We start from the raw sequence: 22620 nt of genomic DNA on the forward strand, positions 1-22620 counted from the left end.
GGTAGGCCCCATGCTTGGTTTACTGCTCTGTTCTAGGCCATCTTGAAATTCTTAATAATGTTTTCTTTCTGCTTGTGCTTTGTAAGTGAAGTCCAGTGGGACAATGCAGTAGGCATGAGAACAGAGGAGACATATGCAGTATGTGTGTTGGCATTATCTTGCTGCTTCATTCACAGGTAGTGTTCATGATACTCCAAAAGCATAGAATTCCAGAGGAACTACTATGGGTGGGAGTTTAGCAGCTCAAAGCAAAGGCAAAGTAAGCATGTTTTGGAAGCCACTACTTTCCACTGAGTGTTCATAGAATGTGTCCATATTAAGAAGTGAGATAAAAACAGTTGGGTTGCATGCCTAGGTGGCTGAGTGGTAGAGTGTCTGTCTTCAGCTCAGGTTGTGATCCCAGGGTTCTGGGATCGAGTCCCACAGCAGGCTCCCTGCAGGGAGCCTGCTTCTCCCTCTGCATATATATATATCTCTGCATCTCTCTCTATGTCTCTCATGAATAAATTAAAAATTTTTTTAAATCTTAAGGAAAAAAAAAAAACAGTTGGGTTAAGGGTGCCTGGGCGGCTCAATTGGCTGACTCTTGATTTCAGCTCAGGTCATGATCCTGGGATCAAGCCTGGCGTGGGGCTCTGCACTCAGTGGGGAATCTGTTTCAGGATTCTCCCTCACCCTCTGCCCCTCCCCTACCTCAAATAAATAAATAAAATCTTAAAAAAAAATTTGGGTTAGTTTTGTTCACTGGGCCACAAAATATGAATTGTATCACTTCAGTGAGTCCATATATGAGCTAAAGGCTCTTAGATTTGTCTTTAAAATTGGCACTGTACAATAATAAATAGTAATGTTCATGCTAATAATTTATAGTATGATTATTTCTTTACTGAGAACAACATTAAATGGCAAATAAAAACACCATGATAAATTGAGACAGAGACTACAAAAAGAAGAAAGGAAAAATCTTCATATTTCAGTACGTTCAGTGGCATTTTTCCCTTGTTTTCTGAACATTTTGCACCTGGCACCAGAAATTATGTAGCTGGCATTAATAGGGAGCCATTTTTTTTAATTGAGCAGAGAAGAGACACAGCAAGTGTCTCTTTATCACTTGTATCAGTTTGGAAAAATAACAGTCACCAGAGTGTGGAAATTAGAATAGAGGGAGATACAACAAGGAGAAAGAAGACCCATTATCACTGCAGCACAGACAAAGGTTGATGAATTCTATGCCAGAGCAGGGATGGGGTGGAGAGAAAGGGATTGAAGTGTGAAGAGTTCATGGGCACAGCTTGAGGGTTGGGTGATTCATTCCAACAGGAAGGTCAGCAAGAAGGAGGAACACAGGTTGACTTCCAGATTTCCAGTTCCGGCCACCGGGTGATGCCAAGTATCACTGGGTGATACTTGAGATGTGAAGTAGGAGGAAGAGAAAGTGTGGATGGCTGAGGGAGGTGAGATGGGCTGAAGGTGAAGCTGAGTGTGGGACATGGGGCAGATTTCTCATGCATGGATCTGTGTGGTCCTTCCCCCTCCACCTTCTTGCTGTCACAGACTCCACCTCCTCTGGCCTCAGGGGCATGGCCCTGACCTAGACTGGGGCCCTTCCTTGTACCTGGTAGCATGTGCACCTGTGCACATACAGCCACAGCTAGTGATCAGAGGAGCAGGCAGGTAGGTGTCTGTCCTCAGCCTGGGTAATCAGAATCCTTAACTAGGATTTTTCAGACTAAAGCTGTGCCAGATGGGAGTCTGCAACTGCCAGCAGACATGGTTCTAGCACCCAGAGTCTCAGATCTGAGAGAACGAAGCCAACAGAGGAGGACAGGTGGTGGAGAGAAAACCCCAAGGTCCTTGAGTTCCCAGTTGGGGAGGTTCCAGCTCACTTTTGCCCTTCCTGGTGACACAGTCTAAGAAATCCAGCCTTCCCTCAAACTCCTCATCAATTTCTCTAGCTTTTCATGTTTTCCTTAAGCTAATTGGACTTAGGTTTCTGTCACCTGTGACTGAGAGTCCTGATGAATACAGGGCATGTGGCTAGGTGGCCATGGAAAGAACTTGAGATAGACGTCATTCCCATATCACAGAGAGGCAAACTGAGGCTGTTTGTTAAACAGAATCTCCTGGCTCATAAACCACAATGCCAGCACTGAGATGCAGGCCCAACTTCAAAGTCAGGATCTTTCTATGATGTCATGTTTTCCCTCATATCTGTTCATTATTCTCAGTTTTTTGTTTTTTGGGTTTTTTAAGGATTTTATTTGTGTCGCCTGTGTGGCTCAGTCGGTTGAGCATCTGCTTTCAGCTCAGGTCATGATGCCGGGATCTGGGATTGAGCCCCATATCAGGCTCCCTGCTCAGCTGGTGGTCTGCTTCTCCCTCTCCCTCTGCCCATCCTCTCCATTTGTGTTTTCTGTGTGTGTGTGTGAAATAAATAAATAAAATCTTTTTAAAAAAAAACCCTTTTTAAGAAATAAAGATAAATTATTATTTATTAAATTATTTATTTATTTATGTGTTTTTTAAAGATTTATTTATTTATTCATGATAGACATAGAGAGAGAGAGAGGCAGAGACACAGGAGGAGGGAGAAGCAGGCTCCATGCCAGGAGCCCGACGCGGGACTCGATCCCAGGACTCCAGGATCATGCCCTGGGCCAAAGACAGGTGCCAAACTGCTGAGCCACCCAGGGATCCCCTATTTATTTATTTAATTGAGAAAGAGCATGAATGAGTGGTGTGGGGAGGGGCAGAGGGAGAAGGAGAAGCAGGTTCCCCGCTAAGCAGGCAGCCCAACATGGGGCTTGATTTCAGGACCCTGAGATCATGACCTGAGCCAAAGGCAGAGACACTTAACTGACTGAACCACCCAAACACCCTTCTTAGCATTCTTTTCTATACATTTCTATAAATTTGAAGCAGAGCTTCAAATGACAGAGTCAGTGACATTCATGCTACTGAACTTCCAACTTTCTTGATTAATGACCAAAAGCCTCATAGGCCAGTGATTTCTCTGGAGCAATTCCCAGGCTCTGACTATTCCCACTTTAAAAGTCACTGGTAGCAGAGGGCCTAGTTGCTAATTTTGTAGAAGTCGAAAGTCAGTGACCTTATGAGTGAAACATTTTTCTAAACTTCATCTTGTTTTATGAGTTCAAATGGAAAGTCAAGTCTTAATTCCCAGCGAGAGTCACAAGGAGGTGATAACAAACTGAGCCCAAGGCTTTGGAACTTGAGAGCATCTCTCTGTGACTATTTGTCAAGACTGCTTCTGTTTATTATACCACCTCTTCTTTATAGAACCTTCTTTCTCTACTCTTCCATTAACCCAAAAATAGTCCAAAGAGACTCTTATCTGATTAACTCATTCTAGGGAATTGTGACAAAGACCACTGTCCCCAAATTGTTATTCTCCCTCTTTTCTTTCAATAATAGAATCCCTGATTTTTAAAAAAGAAGTTATTTTTTTATTTTTAATTGAGATATAATTTACATATCAAAAAGTTGCTATTTTGAAGTGTACAATTCAATATTGTGTGTGTGTTTTTTTAGCACATTCACAAGGTTGTATGATCATCATTACCAATTCCTGATCGTTTCATTATCCTAAAATAAACCCCATATCTAGTAGCAGTTGCTCCCAATTTCCTCCTCTCTCCTGCCTCTCTGGCTACCATTCATCTACTTTTGAACTCTGTGGACTTTTCTGTTCTGGACATTTCGTGTAGTTAGAGTCATGTAATACATGGCCTTTTATGTCTGGCTTCTTTTACTTAGCATATTGTTTTCAAGATTCAGTCACATTATAGCATGTATAAGTACTCTTATTTTTTTACTACCTAATAATATGAAATAATATTGTTATAATAATGTTCCATTGTATGGAACTATAATACCATATTTTGTTTATCCACCTATAGTTGATGGACATTTAGGCTGTTTCCCATTTTTTGGCTGTTATAAATAATGGTACTATCAATATCCATGTGCAAGTGTTGGCGTGGACAGATATTTTCAATCTCTTGAGTGGAGCAGGCACAGTCCTGGCCCTTAGAACCTTGGCTCTGTCATGTCATCTGTTTGAGCCTCAATTGTAGTATCTGTAAAATGAGGATATTGATACTTATGCCTCATCTTCCCATTCCCCACGATGACTTTACCATAGCCCTTCCTCTCTCCTCAAACTTTCAACACCCACTCACCATCACTATGTTGAGCTGATGGACTTGCTTCTTATTCTACTGAGAAAATAAAAGCAATCAGAAAAGAGCTCCTTCACCCTCCTCCATTTAATCTACCAACCTGTCACATGTATCAGTCTGAGCACACTGTCCCTGCTTCTATCACCATCACATGTGATTTGGATCTCACTCCTTTTTTGTTTACTCAAGGACCATGCTCCTACAATTGTCATATCATTTTTTATCTTCAGTTGCCCCCCACCTTTCCAGGGCATTCTCCTCAGTTTACAAATAACTGAAAAAATGTAGTTTCCTTATTTCTCGGTTTCTCTCAGACTTTTATGTTTTCTTTCAGCTAACTGGAGTTAGATTTCTGTCATTTCCAATGGAAAAAGGCCTGATTAATATAGGAAATCTAGATAGGTGCCTATATCTATATCTCTATATCAATATCTCTAAAAAACAACTTGTGTCTTTTTCCCAACTGATCTTCAGTAGGTAAAAGGCTCCAGCTCAGGAGTTCATTATTGTTCTCCCCAGATGACATGGAAACTCTAAATTGTCCATCTTTGAACTTCCTGTCACCCAGGGATTTCAGATACAGTGGCTATGGATGTTTGAAATCCACCCTCCCAATAGTTTAATAGGGACAGATACTTTTACATGAAACATTTAAAATTTTTCTCATGTTTTCATAAAAATTCCTTACATAGTTTTTCACAGATTATCTGTTGAAGAGGAGGATATTTGGCTTCAGAATTTATATGAGAGGCATTTTATTTTAAAGACAGTAAAGTAAGTGGGAGACAGTGCTTCATATTGAGCAGTCTACATTTAATTAAATGAATGATTAGATGAACTAATGAATGAATGAACAATTTGCAAATGTATTGTATTCCCAGAGTTGGTTTTGTAACTTAGTTGTTTTCAATTTGGGATGAATCCTCCTATAGAAACAAAGTTATAAATGACACTTAAGTGACAAGAAATCCCACTGAGGCTGTTTACCCATAATGTAGTAATAAAATGTAGAAAAGTAATGGCATTGTGTAAAAACACTTAAGCAATTTTGAATACAGGTGTTCGAGGAAAAGTGACTTTAATTAGGAAATAAGGTGGCACATAAAAATGTTGTGGTGATTCCCTAGGAGACTTCTGAGACCTTTCAATGATCATGGAGGGGATTGTGTCTTTTTTAACATCTATTTTCATATTAAAGTGTATGCATTTCTTTCTCTTGCTATAATCCTACACCATTCTTATCATCAGCAGGATCTTTATTGTCTGGCAGGCAATTAATAATTGTTTTCAGCTGGGTGCAAGAATGAGAACAAAGCAAGATGGATGGTTGGGGGGAAACTTCTTTTAAGTAATTGGAAAAGAGTTGTAAGAGATGAGTGTCATAAACAGCAAACTAGTATTTGTTATCCCATGTCTCAGTATTCAGATAAAAAGAAGATGATGCACTAATCTCTTGAGAGGCTTACTATTTACACAGGGAGTGGGATCTATACAGAGAAAGAAAAGGCACTACCTGGTAAGATACCTTGGATGTCAATCAAGGAGATGGCTGTTCAGAGTGGGTAGTGATCTCTGGGGCCAGGGAGGGGGAAGGAAGAGCTGGAGTCTGGCCTTTGGAAGAGGATTTTGGTCAGGAGACAGTTGAGAGAGTAGATAAGATGAAATTAACTGAACGGTTCTCATGATAGAAATGATAGAAAATACAGGAGAAGGAGGAAACATGGTGTGAGCATGAATCTACCCAAGAAGAGAATATAGTAGGGAAAAGGATGCTGGATGATTTTCCTATGGAGGCCATACGATGGCTCAGGAAAGGCTGGTGCTGGCTACAGCCAACTGGGAATAATGGCCCTGGAGTCTCCAAGTGACCAGGCAGCCTGCCATCAGAATTTCAGAGGTGTTTGGAACTCAGCCTGTACCTTAAACACCTCGGTGTTTCTATAGCATCTAATGTTATCCTATCCTGCCTGTTGATTTTGCTAATGTGTTCTACTGGATAAAAAAATTTTTTTAAAGATTTTATTTATTCATGAGAGACATAGAGAGAGGCAGAGATACAGGCAGAGGGAGAAGCAGGTTCTCCGCAGGAAAGCCCGATGAGGGACTCCATCCCAGGACCTTGAGCCAAAGGAAGACGCCCAACCCCTGAGCCTCCCAGACGCCCCTCTACTGGATGAATCTTACGGATTCCTAGGGAAGGGGCTTCTGAACCCCTGCCTTTGATATAAGAAGACCTCACGGTCCATTTGCAGGTACTCCCCCAGGGCTCCCCCCTCCTCCCTCCTCTTCCTCCACCTTTCCTTGTGTGACCCTGACCAAGTCCCTCACTCTGGGGGCCGTTTTCTTACCTCTAAATGAGAACAACTGAACTAGATGATGGATGCCTTCCAGCTCTAAACAGCAGCTTGATCAATTTTCCAAATGAGAAAACACAGCCAACCCTGAGGACGAGGTCCGATTCTACCGCTCCAATCCTAGAGCTCTGGTTTCCACAATGCCTACATCGGAAGAACGGCGCACGCAGGTGATTCAACTATCCTTTTTTATTTTTCCTCCTCTACAATTAGGTGACCTCTGCGCTGCGAGCGGTCACGGGGCACTGGGATTTATCTAGAAAAGGTGGTGTGGCAAGTGCCGGCTCTTCCCTCCCGTTCAGGAAGTGGCGAGGGTCACAGCGGCAAACACCTGTTCGCCCCTAAGTCCTTCCAATCGAAAGTCTCCCGAGTAGGTGCCAAGTAGATAAAACCTTATCGTTCCGCCCTCGAGTTCCCCCGTTTGGGGCTTTAATAAGCCGCGACCAGCGCCACGCACCCGACTACGTCGCTGAACACCTTGACACCTCCCGCGACCCCTGAACCGCGAGGCCGGCGCTAGGCTCGGCCGGGTCCCGCGAGGCGCGGTGCGGCGCGGCGGAAGCGAGGCCGCCACACTTCCGGCGGCGCGGCCGCGCGCTCGCCACACTTCCTGTTGATCCGGCTCCGCGGAGGGCTGGGCGGGGGAGGGGGCGGGCCGGGGGCGGGCCGGGGGCGGGCCGGGGCGCGGGAGGCGGCCTCTGGCCTGGCGTGGGCGCGCGCGGGGCCGCGGCAGGCACGGAGCGTCTGCCTCGTAGCTTCATTCCGGAGCACCCTTGGCGGCCGCGCGTCCCGCACTCCGTCCTTCTGTCCGGCCCCGCGCCGCCATGCCCGCCGTGGACAAGCTCCTGCTGGAGGAGGCGTTGCAGGACAGCCCCCAGGTACCTCCCGCCGCCCCGGTGCTCTCGCCCGGCGGGGACTGGAGGCCGGGGCGGCCCCTCGAGCCCGGGGGTGGAGGCCGGGAGCACGCAGGGGGCCGCCCGGGGGCCGGGAGGGGGCACCCCTCAGGCGGGGCTAGAGAACCCGAGAAAGCCCTCCGCCGCCCGAGTCTTTGTGCCGTGACCCCCTTCGGAGTCAGCCGACACTGACGCTGCCCGGCCTAAACTCCGGCTCCACCGCTCCGCTGAGTGCCTCGGACAAATGACCTTTGTGTGCCGCAGTTTTGTCATCGGTAACCCGGGGACAATAATTGTACCCGCCTCATGGAGTTGTCAGGATGCCAGTAAAGTTGTTGGCGGGCACCGTCCTGTATGGAAGTTGTCATCGTTAGTATTATTACTGCTGCTACTGATGCGATGGGTCCTAGTGGGTTTAGGGCCAAGATGGGAGGCAGAGAGCCCAGCTCTTTCCCAGCGGGACCCTTCCGCACGCTTTTCCTGTTTTGTCAAGAGAATATGACAGCACCTGCCCCGCTGTCGCACGGAGGGATTTCACTAGCGAGACCAAAGTTAAGTCCCTTCGAGCTCTGCAGATGAGAGCTGCCGTGTAAATGTAGCGGATGAGTGCTGAATGACATTAGTTCATAATTCAATGCCCTTCTCTTCAGGGAACTTCTGTTCGCCATTAGCATTTCCCCGGCTTTGGCTTCCTATCAGCTCTCCTGGTTCTGTATCCCTGGGTTATTCATAAGTCTTTTTAGCCCGCGATGTCTCAACTCTTCAGAAATTCAAATGAGATTAACCTGTTTTCCATCTCTATTCGGTTCCTTTTTCTTAGCAAATTGCACTCCCGGGAGGAATGTATTTTATTTTCTTTAAGATTTTATGTATGTGTTCGACCTGGAGAGAAGAGCAGAGTAAGGGGGAGTGGCAGAGGGAGAAGCTGACTCCCGCCGGGCAGGGAGCGGGAGGGGTCTGGATCCCAGGACACCAAGATCATGACCTGAGCCAAAGGCAGACTCTTAACCAGCTGAGCCACCCAGGTGCACCCAGGATGATTTTTTGATGGACTTACCTACACCCACTTTGCATCTTGCCGGTTCAGAATAAGTGTCAGAGCACTGTGTGCTTCGTTGCCTTGTGCCCATTTCTTTGTGATCTTAGGTAGGCAAGTAAGAAACTTGAGCAAGCTGTGACTTTTTTTTTTTTTCTTTTTCTAATTGGCATCCGCTGGTCTGATCGACTTTTTAAAGACCTCTTTGAAGGCTCTAAACTTGTGGCATTTTAATGGGACCGAAGCCCTTTGGAGAAGTCTTTTTGTCTGTACCTCACACATTATGTGAGATATGAAGATAATAATGTAGAACTTCTAACGATAACATTTTGAACGAGGATTTCCGTTTGCTTTACAGTCCAAAAGTGCAGATATATTGCTTTCCTAACTGATCGTGGTGTTGGCCGAGCCAGGTCAGAGAGAAAACACTGATTCTTCTATGCTGCCCTCGCTGATAGGTCACATTCTGCATTTCTGACTCTCATATAAGTGCATATGTACCATTTTTCTGAGTGGTTTGCAGGGTTTTCTCAGCTGGGAGGAAGCAGAGGACTGGCAAACAAGTCAGGAAAACTGCATCCTAATTCTTGCTCATGTCAACCTACCATGTCATTGGGGCAAGTCGCTTATTCTCATTCTGTGGCTGACTCAGTTTTCTCATTTACAGAATGAGGGATGTGGAACAGGTGATTTATAAGGAGCTTTAAAAGCTTAAAATTCTATCATATTGCATGATTTATAACTTTGAGCTCATAAGTGGAAGAGGAAGTTTAGTGGCATTGCCATTCCTGTATAATGTTCCTCTTAATGTAGGGAATTTGTTACTGCTTTTGGGACTTGGTGTCACTCTACTAGGATTTTTCATAGGTTGTTCAGAGGAAGCTAACTTTCAAGAAGTTCTTTGATAATCATCAGAACGTGTTTATTTAGCAGTCTTATATGGGGGGTGTGCCTAAAGCGGCCTTATTGCTGAGGAGACTCATAGATTAGGAAGTGGAGAAAAGCAGATCTAATTCCTTTTATGTGTACAGAATAAAAACAACAGCAAACACCTATATCACACATGCATTTTATGTACCAGGCATTATTCTAAATCCTTTACCTGTATTAGCTCACCTAATATTCCCATCAATCTTTTGAAGTAGGTCTCCTATTAAAATTACCAAGAAGCAGAGAAGTTGAATAGCCAGCCCAAGATTATACACCAGACAGTGGCAGAGCCAGGATTGGAACCCAGGCAGTCTGCCTATTTTGTTCAAGTTGGCCCAGCTACCTGGCACCTGACCCTTCTATCATTGGGGACCTAAAATGTTTCACTGAAAGGAAAAGATCCTAAGAAACCACCTATTGTTTGTTTCTTCTAGTTTTATGAAGAGTAGTTATGAGGGTTGCTGCAGCAACCTGCACATGATTCATTAAGTGAACACAAAAGCTTTTGTAATTGAACTCAATGACCCAAGAAGAACTGAATAGCAGTTGACCGCCCTTAGACACATCTATTCATTTCATCCTTTTTAGTACTGCATGGTGTGTTGAAGACTAGTCTGTGCATACACATATTATTTCTGGTTATATCTAATACGTGAGAAGCAGAATGTTTTGGAGACAGAGATACTTGTCTCTGTTGCTGTTTGTGAGCCTCTGCTCCTTGCCCGGGCGCTACTAGATGCTGGGAATACAGTGACAAGGTAAGAGTGCCTGCCCTCCATGGTGCACAGTCTGTACTGGGAGACAGATAAGGAAAGCAGTGCCAGTACTGTGTGAATGCGCTCTGATAAGAACACAAATGCAGCTTTGAGCAGCTGCAGCGTAGATTCCTTCAGGGGCTTATTCTCTTTTGTGTAAGTAGTACGCTTTTGAGATAAGGTAAAGACCAAAGATAAGGTGAAGTGGTATTGCTTGCTGTTTTCTTGATTTTTGTTTGTTTGTTTCCTTTGCAGTTGGAATAACTGAAGCACAGGGAAACTTAAGACTTAGTTCTGAGATTATGCAACCAGTGGTCCAACTGGGAGCAGCCCTCCCTGACCAAACCAGGCTTTCTAGACTCAAGCAAGATGCCTCAAAACAACCTGGTGGTTATGTCTTCATTGTGGAGAATAATGTGTATGTTTTATAATCAGAGTTATTAAAATTATGCCATTATATAATCAGATGCTATTCTGGAGAACAAAAAATGTCTAAGAACTATTTTATTAGGTAATACTTAGATTCTTTACGATGGAGGGATGCTGTGGAGCTGAAGCTATATCCTTAGGGCGTTTGGTTTTTCTGGCTCGGGGTAAAGATAGTTATTTAATGGAATTGTCCTGAAGAATGAATAAGGTGTGTAAAGTGTCTTCATGCCTGTGTGTCATGGTAATTCCATAAACGATTGCTGTTATTATCTTTATAAGTGATATGCATCAGGGTCTTTTGGACTTTTCTGTAGAGTCTAATGTCTGGTGTACATTCGGCTGCCCCTTTGTCTCCTTCTGTATGTTCCAGTTGTAGAATATTCCTGTTGTTCCAGATATAAATTTAAGCAGGTATAGAGCTGATAATGTGGAAATCAGAACAGTGCCTAAGATAGCAGGATGTTTTTTCAGTAGTGATTGTAGCCTAGTTAGAAAGATTGGATTTTTCTTGCCAGGGCTAATAGGGGTCATGGTAAACATACATGTCCAGAGTATAAGGAAACAAAACAAAACACTTGTGATATAAATTTGGCAGTTATTATAGGTGAGAGCATGACGGTAGGATGACCAAAGGGAAGCCAGCTCCAGGCAGGACTTGGGCTGTGGACCACAGAGCACGCCCGTTGAAGCTCAGCCAGCTGGGTGACAGGTGCAGCCTCCTGCAGTGGCCAGTGAAGTGTGGCCAATGATCCTGGTCAAACCTGGATGGACATCCCAGCTGGATTGCTTCCCAGCAATGGGAGGTTGAGCAAGTTTCTTAACCTTGCTGAACCTCAGTTTTATTATCTGTAAAGTAGGGTTAAATATCCATGGTATCTGCCTCATAAAGTTGTTGGAAGGATTAAATGAAGTAGCAAGTATTTAGTGCTGAGCACTATGTCTCAGATGCAGGAGGTACAGAGTAAATGGGAGTTTTTGTTTTCTGTCTCTTCTCTTTGTGGAGAACATTCGACAAAGCTTCTCTTTCATCTTCTCATTTTCCATTCTATTTTATTTCCAAGAGTTTTAAAAACAATAAGTAGGACTTGACTGGACAGTTATCAGTAGTATTTAGAAAAATTAAATGTCCTCAATCTAGTTGTATCATTCTTTCCTTCTCGTTTTCCTAGACATGTTGGTTATAGCAAAGAAAGATGCCAGAATCATATAAACGTGAGTGAGCTCCTACAGCATTGACACCATAAATACAAAGAGACAAAAAAGGTCCTTTACTAATAACATTTATAGATAACTGTATAGATAAATACTGCTGTGGTGTTAAAATGCAATCATAGAGACTCATGTTCCTTTCCTTTCCAAGTCTCTCCCAGATGCTCCATCCATATCTGCTCTCTCTATATCTTCAATAAATTCAGATATCACTTAGAAATAATGAAATTACATGGAAAGCCCTTAGTGTACAGCCTGTAGCAAGCAATCAATTCAAGTTCATATCATCTGCTATTGCCATATGTCACACACTGTCAGACACTTTATATATATTCATTATCTCAGGAACTCTGCAAATTAGTGTTAGAGGCTGAATTTGGACCCAGGACTGACATGGTACCAGGGGGATCCCGAATACTTTGAGAGGTGCAGCAGGCTCTAAGCTCCTGAAGAACACAGTCGGTTCTAATCACCTCTGAAACACAGTTTCCAGCACAGTGTTTCGGCAGATCCTGGATGAAGGCAGAAATGCATACATCAATGAATGAATACAATCTTTTTTTTTTTTTTCCAAAATAAAAAATACATTTTAAAAAGATAGAATGAAGAGTTCTGAACCAATGCTTTTCATGTACTGGTTGACATCCATGCATTGATTGTGAGAGCCAGTGGAACACAATCATGATGTATGTTTACAGATGGAAGAGACTGGAATAGAACAGAAAAAAGTCAAAGTGTATATGCATACTAATGATGAACCTTGTTTGGTAAAATGTGTTTTGTTCCATTGTTTTTAATTTTAGAAGGTTTGAAGAATTCTACTCCGGCACAAGAGTTACATAGTGTGTGAGCTCTGATATGGGTTGTCATTGAGAGCTTTTTAAAAACCTGCTGTACATTTTCTGTATTCATTGCATCTGGTCCCTCTGTTGATAAGGATTGATACTGAAGGGAGTACATTGATCTCAGAGAAGGTAGTTTTAGTTTCCAGGGCCTCAGGCAAAGCCAGGACAATTGTGTCCTGCTGCAAAATGCATCATTGGAGTTTGGGGGACAAAATACAGGATAGAAAACGATCTAAATACCCAGGTGACTGAGGGTGCTTTGAGGTCAATCACCACTCTCTTACCTGAGAGAAAGAAGGAGTTGAAATTCATTTACAGGGAAATAATGAGCCTTAATAGATTGTTCTTTGTAAAGTGCTTTGATACCATTTTATTAAAAGCTTTTCTGTAACTTACTGTCCATTTTGTGCCTAAGGGGTTATTTTTAGAGATCCCATTATCACTGACATAATATTATATTATTTATTATTATTTTTTAAAGATTTTATTTATTTATTTAACACAGATTGAGAGAGACAGCACAAGTAGAGCAGTAGGCAGAAGGAAAGGGAGAAGCAGGCTCCCCACTGGGCAGGGAGCCTGATGCGGCTCCCCACTGGGCAGGGAGCCTGATGTGGGACTTGATCCCAGGACCCCAGGATCATGACCCTGATGATCACTTAACTGACGCTCAACTGACTGAGCCACCTGGTGCTGCTAACATAATATTTTAAATTTCCACTGTACTGACACATTCAGTAAAGTCTCTTCAGTAGATAATGGTCACTTATGTGACACGTTGATACTTATTTTGACTCCATCTCATATGTAAAAACAACTTTTTTTAAGAGAGAGTGCACGTGTGCACACAAGTAGGGGGGAGCAGCAAGCAGAGGAAGAGGGAGAAGCAGACTCTTCTGAGCAGAGAGCCCAATGCAGGGCTCCATCCCAGGACCCTGGGATCATGGCCTGAGCTGAAGGCAGACGTTTAACCAGCTGAGTTGCCCAGGCATCCTGTAAATATTTCTTCAGTGTTCAACGGTGTCAGGCTCTGTGCCCAAGAGTAATAGGAACTGCCTTCCATTTAATGACATTGCTCAGCTGCTTCAGGGCACTGTGTAGTTAGCCTTCCTGAAGGAACTGAGCTCCCATTTTTGTTAAACTACTGTTTCAGTTTTGTGCTCGGATCTGCTGCTGGGGGACCTGGGGTGCATGAAATTTCCTGGCTGCAAGTTTAAAATCATTTGAATAAAAGATGATGAAAGACATGGAAATTGACTGTAGCATTTTAAGTGGAAAGAATGACGCACTCCTGCAAGATGTCTAAGATTGCAGAAAACCAGACAGATGGTTAGCTGTTGGGGTGATGCACTGCTGGGCGTCCACACCCCAGGTAAACACACAGGCCTGGTGTTGTGTTCAGTTTATGGGCTGGAAAGGAGAGGCTGCCTTTTTAACTCCCCCTTTTTTTTTCCCCAGTTAGATGGACTCTCCTGGTGCTTAGGTAGGGGCTGAGTCCAAGCAGATATTAGCCCTTGAGTCTTAACTTTTTAAAAATTGGCTTTCCTTCTCTGGCCCCAACACTCAAATAAATTGCATTCAGCTTGCCCCTGTGTTGTAGTCTGAAGGATTAGAAAAGTAGTTCTAAATTAAAGCTCCAGAAATCAACTCTTACTAGTATTCTCAGTAAAAGAATAAAGCCAGAGAAGAGGCACCTTCCCTCCCCATTTCAGAGAGGAGCGTTCATTCATTCATTCGTTTGTTCTACCTCCTTTGTAACTTTTCCTCTTAGAGATAAAATTAACTTCCTTTCTTCTTTTCTTGTAGACTCGCTCTTTACTGAGTGTATTTGAAGAAGATGCTGGCACACTCACGGATTATACCAACCAGTTGCTCCAGGCGATGCAGCGTGTCTATGGAGCCCAGGTATCCTGCTGTGCCCTCACCTGAGGACTAGTAGAGTAGGGGCCCCTGGTTTCATCTTGAACTTCTCTCAAGAGGCTGAGAAATTTGAGTCAGAACAATACCGTTTAAAATTTGGAAATAAAATCAGAATTGTTTTCCTCACTTCTGTTCACATGAAAAACACTAAGGACAATCTGTTTTCACTGCTTAAGAAAGAGGGCAGTTTTCCTGTAACCAGTAAAACCAGTAGAGAAGGAGCACATCCCTGGTTTTAATTTTTTAAAAAATTCGGCCCCAGAGGGAAACATTTGAATCTCCTCTTCCTACTTGTGAATGACCGGGGTCAGTATCCTCTTTGTCTTTCTCATAAATGGGAGCCTTAGACGTCAGGGCAGGCGGGTAGAGAGGGTTTTCCACATGCTTCCTCTAAAAAGGGTTGGGTCACACTTCTGAAACTATCGAGTGACTTCTTTGTTTTGAGGAACAAGTATCTCTGACTTGCCAAATAATGGAAAATAAATTGCTGAGTAGCAAAAGTGAATCTTCTTAAGATCGAGAAGTGCCTGTATATGTTATTTTCTAAGGGAAAACTTAGAACTTATTTAAAATTCATTATGTTGCATGTCAGAATATTATGGTAGCTGAGCCTTTGATTATCGATTCCTTGCTGACTTAAACCTGTATGCATTAATGTTTCTTTTTCTCATTGATGATCTCTAGAGAAATACTTTCAGTGTGTAATATGTACTAATAATTTTGTGTAGTCGTTTCTTATTATATAGCTCTTAACATTCATATATGATCATTCATTATTATCATTGTCTTATTAGTCATTCATTCATATTATATATGGGAAGAGGACTCAGTCCTTGCCATTAGAGAGCTCATGTTTAGGTGAGGAGACAGAGAAAACATTTATCTAAGAGTGTTAATGCCACTAGGAGAGGAGGTCGCCTCACCCAGAGGAATTGTGCGTAGCACCCAAAGAGAAGATGATTGTGACAGTCGAGATTAATTGAATATTTCATAGCTTTTGGGGATGATTTCACAACTTTTACATGGATCGCTTCATTTAAATTACCCAGCAACTCTGAGGTGGGCATTGTTGTCATTATCCTCATTTTGTAGGTTAGGAGACTTAAGGATTCCAGTGACAAGTAACTTGTCCAAGTCCACCCCATTAATACAAGGCAGAGCAGGTCAGCCCAAAGCTGAAGCCCAAATTGTCAGCTATGAAGTTTGGGGCAGCCTTGGAAGTAGCAATAGAAATGGAGAGAAGTGGATGAATTTCAGAGGTGTTCGGGAGGCAGATTGGTGACTAAATGGATGTGAAGGGCACGTATGTGAAGGATAAGTCAAGAATGATGTCCAGGTCTTTGACTTGAACAACAGGGTGAGTAGTCGGGAGCACATAGGAAGATATGGATGGTGTGAATGTATGTCTGTGTAATGGCAAAGATGCCAATCTGAATTCTTTCTTGAAAGGCTGATTTTGAGATGTCTGTGGGACATCAAAAGTGGAGAAAGACAGCTTGTTGAAAATTCAGATCTAGAGTTCAAGCTGGAGATACTGATTTGCAAACTGTACTATATTATGCAAATATAACTTACTTGGAACTGATTTTAAAACCCAAACAAATCATGTGCTCATGTGTGATTGTACTTGTTTTGGTAAGACATTCAGAAACTGGAGACATACTATGTTGATTTTTTAAAACCCTATTTATTTATATAGTATGTTTTTATATTTTTCCCTACATACTCAAAATTTAAGAAAATAGAAATTTTTTTCCACTGGACTTGGGCCTGAACTTGCTATTCAGTAAGTTGAATATTATCATCTCCTGTTTAAGGTTTGGGAGCCCCACAACTTAAGGGACAGTGTCTCTGTTACTCCCAAGAGCTTCTGTTCTGCCTCTCCACGTCTGTCAGAATCATTTACTTGGAGATATCCAAATGCTTTCTTATGCGTATTTTTTTCTTTTGAGCCAGAAAACTACATTTTGCCAAAATTAAGTGGGTCGTGAATTCCAAGAGTCTGTAAACCGGCTTTTAATTCACACCACATGATCATCACGTGGGTTCTGTACTGGCTAGAAACCCTTCCTCCTGCCTCGGCATTTCCTGCAGCAGAAGCTGGCGGGAAGGGCCAGTTAGTGCTGCCAAGCTCAGCGACACATTCGAGCAGTGGCCAGCGGCATCCAGATTGGTTCCGTCAGGGTCAGTTGGTGTTCAGGTTTATTTCAAGGCTTAGGTATCTTGTTTTGTTTCTTTGTAATTAAAAAAAGAAACCTTTCTTGACTCTTCTTTGGTCAATTTATTTATACACATGTATGTGTGGGTGTGTGGGTATATATATGTATATGTAGTAATACTTATCAATGTTTTCATTCAACTTTTTTCCCCCTAAGATATGTTTTCTTGATTTATTTAACATTATTCCTTAAATATTTTGCCCCTAGACATGTTGAATTCAATTAATAGGGTCTTATAATTTCATTTTTAAAAACACAGGTACTTAGATGTTTTTGCATTATATTTTAAAAACCAGATTTATGCTGGTGATAGATGATAAATGTTCATAAGAGGTACTTTGAATCAGACCACATGATAAATTTCTGTATTCTGATAGGGCGAATGCCATTGGACCTCAGTTTTAGAAAGAGGAAGAGTGAGGAAAACTGGAAGAAAGTTCTGTGAGCGTTTTTTGCTGATTGTAGCTGGTTTGGGGGAAATTTTAAATTTTATTTGATTTAAGTGCTAGATTGAAGCTATAGTCCGTGATTTTTCAGCATCTCCTTTGTAGAATCTCATTTAGTTCTCACAAGAAAGGAGTGGTATTGCTATAGCATGTGTTTGCAGATCAGTAAACTAAGACTCAGGTTATATATTTTGCCTAAAGTCACAGTGGCAGACCTAGAATTTGCACTCAGGTCTTTGACTCCAAGGCCTGCACTCTCACTCTGAACCACTACACACTACTCTTTTGACATACTGGCCTCTAGAAGTGGCATGGCAGCAGAGGTAAAGGAAGTAGGAGCTTTCAGAGGTTGTTCTTGTCACTATAGAACAATCCTCACCATAGGACAGCCAAACAGCCCTGTAGCACAACAGTTCCCCCCTTTAACTGGGTTCAGTTTCTGATCTTTCCATTACCTACTGTGGTCAACTGTGGTCTAGAAGCAGGTGCTTCTCCTCCTGACGTATCATCAGAAGCTCAGGAGTAGCCTGGTGCTACCTCATTCATCTCACTTCATCTCACCATGTAGGCATCTTACCTCACACCATCACAAGGAGGGTGAGTTCAGCACAATGAGGTATTTGAGAAAGAGACCACATTCATATAGCTTTTATTACAGTATACAATTGACCCTTGAACAGTGCAGGAGTTGGGGCACTGACCCCCACAACTGAAAAATCCTCATACAACTTTTAATTTCCCCAAAGCGTAACTAGGAGCCTTCCAGTAACATAAAGAGTTGATTAACACATATTTTGTATGTTGTATATACGATATACTATATTCTTAGAATAAAATAAGCTAGAGGAAAAGTGTTACTAAGAAAATCACAAGGAAGAAAAAATACATTTATGGTGCTGTATGTATTTACAGAAAAAAATTCGCATGTAAGTTGACCTGCACAGTTCAAACCCATGTTGTCAAGGGTCAACTCTGTTGTAATTTTTCCATTTTGTTATTATTGTGAATCTCTCCCTGTGCCTAATTTATAAATTAAACTTTATCATAGGTTATGTATGTAGGAAAAAACAGTATATATAAAGTTTAGCACTAGCCCCAATTTCAGGCATCCACTGAGTGTCTGGGAATGTGTCCCCTATAGAAATGGGGGCACACTATGTCAGAGGTGGGAGCCAATTCCTTTTTGTATCCCAAAGTAACTTCCCTAGTTGAATTAGTTTTTATGCATAACTGTTTTAGTCTGTGCATTTTAATAGTCCTGAGAGCCAGTCAAATTGAGGTTGATATTTCAGGGACTGAGGAGAAATACATATGTAGCTTAAGGTGTGAGGGAGCAGAGAGCCTGAATAGTTTCTGGAAACCACTACAGAGACCTGGATTCCTGCTCTTGTTTTGCATGCAGGACCTACAGCTTTTCTTCATGAAGCCTTTGGAGGCCTTCAGATTGGCATGAAAGATGATTCTGGGTGAGGCTCTTTCACTTAGGTAGAGGGGTTAAGTGTGTAACCCTGAACTCACATCTGAGTTCCAGTGTTGGCTTGGCCACTTGCTGTGTGGTGTTGGGAGGGTAACTTGTTTGCCTGAATTTCCTTATCAGGTAACAGAGGCTGTAATCGTGGCCGCCTCATTGGTTTGTTGTGAAGGTTATTAGAGTGACCTGTGAAGTGCTAAGATCAGTTCCTGGCACGAGGGGTGTTAATCATCATCTGAGACTTGTAATAACCATAGTTAAGAGGGCACATTACACTGGGACTGTTATTTGGGTTTAGTAGAAGCTTAGTCCTCTGAGCCTGCCTGTTGACGCAGCAGTCTATACTTGCTCTCCTCACTTTCTTGCTGGACGTTTGATGCCTGCGTCTCAAGCCACCTGGGCCTGGCCTCCCTCTTCCCTTTTCCGCAGGGTGGCCATGTGCCTAAATCACTGCCTCTTCTCCCTCGGGCCCTGAGCAGCCTCTGATTCTTTAATGACCTGAAGCGGTTTTGCCTTGGTTTTTGTGACAAGGTCCCTTCTAGTCTCCTCCTAGTGCTCTGCCCGTCCTTCTAGATCTTTCTCTTTTCTTGGCACCCTGTTGCCTCCTGCCCCTTAAGTCTTGGTGTTCTACAAAATTGCCCTGGAATCCTCCTTGGCTTTATCTCTATTTGCTTCCGGGGGTAAGAGCCCTTCAGCCAGCCTGGCCATTTGAGAATCCATTTCTAGTGCTTGTCTCTGGGTCTCTGTTCCAGACATTTGCCTGTTGGTGTTGTGGGGAATGAGTGTTCAGCTTTTACCTAATGTGCACTCCGCTGGTGTGTCTTCTTGCCTTGGGAGGTGTCCCCCGCTTCAGCCCCTCCTCCGGCAAAACCTCCCTTCCCTCCTCATCTTCACACGCTTCCATGGCTCCTGGACGATTGCGGTCAAACTCCTCAGCAAGGTGCACAAAGCGCTTCACAAACTGAGTATCAGCCTACTCTAGCCTCGCATTTGGCTGTTCCAGAATATGCCAGGCTCTCTACATGGCTTGGGACTTTGCTTTGCCACTGCTACATCTCTGGCACCTGCCCTTCCTTCCCTCCCTTCTCAGCCAAAGCGTACCAGAGTGCCCAGGGCCGTGTGCACTTGTTGCCCTGAGCACTTCTGGGGCATTGAGTGCGGTTTCCCTGTCCCTCTGGACTGTGACATCCCAGAGGGCAGACTGTCTCCAGGGCCCGCACCAGGCCTGGCTGCTCTGAGCATCTGAGCTGAGGGCTCGTAGGTGTCAAGTAAAGGCCTGAACTGGGGCCAGGACATCTGCATTGAATGCCAGTGCCAGCATACCCCCACTGTGTGCTATGCCTATGGGTCCTCAGCTTCCCAGCTAGGGCCACTGTGGTCCATTCTTGGATTTTGCTCCTCCTTCCTCACTCCCTGTGGGCTGCTGTTCTTGCCTCAGGAATACCTCACAGGCCTCCATCACCTTCTCTCTTATGGCGTCGGGCTCAGACTGTTTGCCTCCCTCGCTCTACCTCTTCAGGTGGCCTCCTGACCCTCCTGCTATGCCTCCTTCTCTATTCCTCTTCACCACAGCCAGTCTTGATCCTTCCTCTGCTCCTGGTGGATCTTGTCACTCCCCTGCCCATGCTCCTCAGGGCCCCCGTGTTCCCTTCAGAGTAACTTCCACATCCTCAGGAGGCACCCCTCATGGCCAGCCCCCAACACAGTGGGCACCCCTCACCACTCCTGTGCATGACCCAGCTCGAGGGATCCTGGACCCTGGCTCTGTGGCAAGCACGTGGTTTGACCGAGATGTTCCACGACTGGGCTTGAGGCAACATTGCTGGGTGGGAGCAAGTGCCTACATTGTGGTTTTTGACCCCAGTGGATTCCCTCTGACCCTGAGCCCAGCCTCTCCATCACTGTTCACCATAGATGTGCCACCAGCAGGGGCCTTTGGGTGGTTTGGGGTGATAGTTACAGTTCCATGAGCATTCTGTGCCACCCCAAGATAAATATTCCTTTGCTAAAAGCTTGGTTCTTCTTTTAGGTTTGCTGACCACTGGTATTTCTCCCTTGGCAGGAGCCATGGAGATTCTATTTAATATAGGAGATGCTGTCAGTAAATACTCCATTGGGTTATCTTTTTAAAGGATTCTTATGAGGCATCAGTAATGAGCACAGATAATAGCCAGAGAGTGGTTCCAGAATGTCACAAAAAACTTACCTGTGGAACTCCATTTAGAGTCTAAATTTTAGGCTACTTCTGTTGCTGAACCACAGCTAGAAAGGTGTGGGATTTATATTCCCATACATAGGCCCAGTGAGGCCTGCCCACTGAGGACCAGCCAGGTAACAGTTTTGCACTTTGGGTTGGAAATGGCATAGAGTTAAAAATGTGGCATTTAGGTTTCGAGTCTGGCAGATCTGTATTAAGTCTTTACCTTGCCAGATACTAGATGTGATTTTAAAGAGTTATTATCCCTTCTGAGCATTTGTCTCCTTGGGACAGTCCTTACCCCCATGGAAGCATTGTAAAGATTGAGCATGATAATATATGAAAACCACTTAACAGTACCGTCAAGTACCTAGAAAAGACTCACTGAGTGTTAGCAGCTGCCTGCATGATCACTATTACTGATATTTACTCTGCACCCAAGCTCTAGTTTTGCAAGCCTTGATGGAGAGATAATTGTGTGTGCCGACCTCACTGGGTGTGGATTAATTGGCTGATGATGGCAAAACATTTCATAGAACCTCTGTGTATGATAGATTAAGTATGAGTAAGATTAAAGTTGGTCTAGCTCAGAAGATTTTTCATGGACTGTGCTCTGTACAGAAGTTCACTTCTTTTCAGGGCCGTGACAGGCCGCCAGTGAGATCATACTGGCAGAACAGAATCTTGCAGCCTGAAATCAGAGCTGTCTAAAAATACACAGTATTTCCATAAGGTATTTGCAGGAGAGACCTGGCAGAGTGTCCAGTTGTGTACAGTGGTTTTGGAAAGCAGCTGTTGACTGTTGTGTCCCCATGTTGGCCTTGTGCAGGTGACACACGAGCACTCCCCTGGCCTGGTACAGTCCAGGGTTCTGCATTCTGGCAGCTTTTTCCATGATGATTGGAGTGTTTGCCACAAAGTGTTAGAGAAGAATTCAAGTAGCCCACTTCTTATTTTGAAGGCAAGGAGGGTAGTTATCATGTCTGTTTTCCAGTCTCTAAAGGATATAGATATGGGGCAGTAATATTGTAGACTTAGCTAAAATAAAGAATGACTTAAAAGAGTAGAAAATGTTCCTTGAATTGGAAATAGTGTAGCTTAATGTAGAGCCTCCTGAGAGGCAGGTCTCTGGAGATCTTTAATGTCTAAAGCAGGATCAGCAAGCGATTTGCACCCTTGGGCTGGTTTCCTATTTTTGTAAATAATGATTAAATGAAGGAAGCCACACTCATTCATTTCTGTCTTGTTTATGGCTCCTTTCGTGTTCCAACAGCAGAGTTGAGTAGTTGTGACACCAGTTGTGCCATATCTCACAAGGCAAAAGTAATGTCTCTGGCCCCTTAGAGAAAAAATTTGTCAACTTGAGGCTAAAGTGTAGGTCACCTTAGCTCTTAGCAGGACTTGGGATCTTAGAGAATAGTAGTTAAGTGTGTGGATTACAGAATGGGACAAATGTGGGTTCACATCCCAGCCCTGCTGCTGACTATCTGCGTGACCTTGGGCAAGCATCTTAACCTCTCTGTGCCGCAGTTTCTTTATCTATAAAATTGAGTTAATAATCAGAACCTACCTTAGAGGATTGTTGGAATTAAATGAGGTAATGCGTGGAATACACATGGTGTGGCATCTGGCATGGTGTTAGTTGCTGCTAGGATGATTCTGTAGGTCTGCAAATCCCAGTCCACATGGTGCTACCCCCAGGCAGATGCCAAAG

General features: G+C 43.5%; 1 protein-coding gene across 5 annotated transcripts in view; it reads left to right on the plus strand.

Moving 5' to 3' along the window:
• The first annotated feature begins 7255 nt into the window (after positions 1 to 7255).
• Positions 7256 to 22620, plus strand: part of APPL2 (adaptor protein, phosphotyrosine interacting with PH domain and leucine zipper 2) — a 50801-nt gene continuing 35436 nt past the window's right edge. For 2 of the 5 annotated variants that reach the window (XM_025462176.3, XM_025462183.3), the window contains exons 1-2: positions 7259 to 7434; positions 14460 to 14558. In XM_025462176.3, the coding sequence (XP_025317961.1) occupies positions 7381 to 7434; positions 14460 to 14558 (153 nt within the window). In that variant the 5' untranslated portion in view covers positions 7259 to 7380. Of the gene's footprint in view, positions 7435 to 14459; positions 14559 to 22620 lie in introns of all 5 variants that reach the window. The other 3 variants (XM_049115355.1, XM_049115354.1, XM_049115353.1) reach the window with 3 other exon arrangements.

The sequence above is a fragment of the Canis lupus genome, chromosome 10, assembly GCF_003254725.2.
Source record: "Canis lupus dingo isolate Sandy chromosome 10, ASM325472v2, whole genome shotgun sequence".
Lineage (NCBI taxonomy): Eukaryota > Metazoa > Chordata > Mammalia > Carnivora > Canidae > Canis > Canis lupus.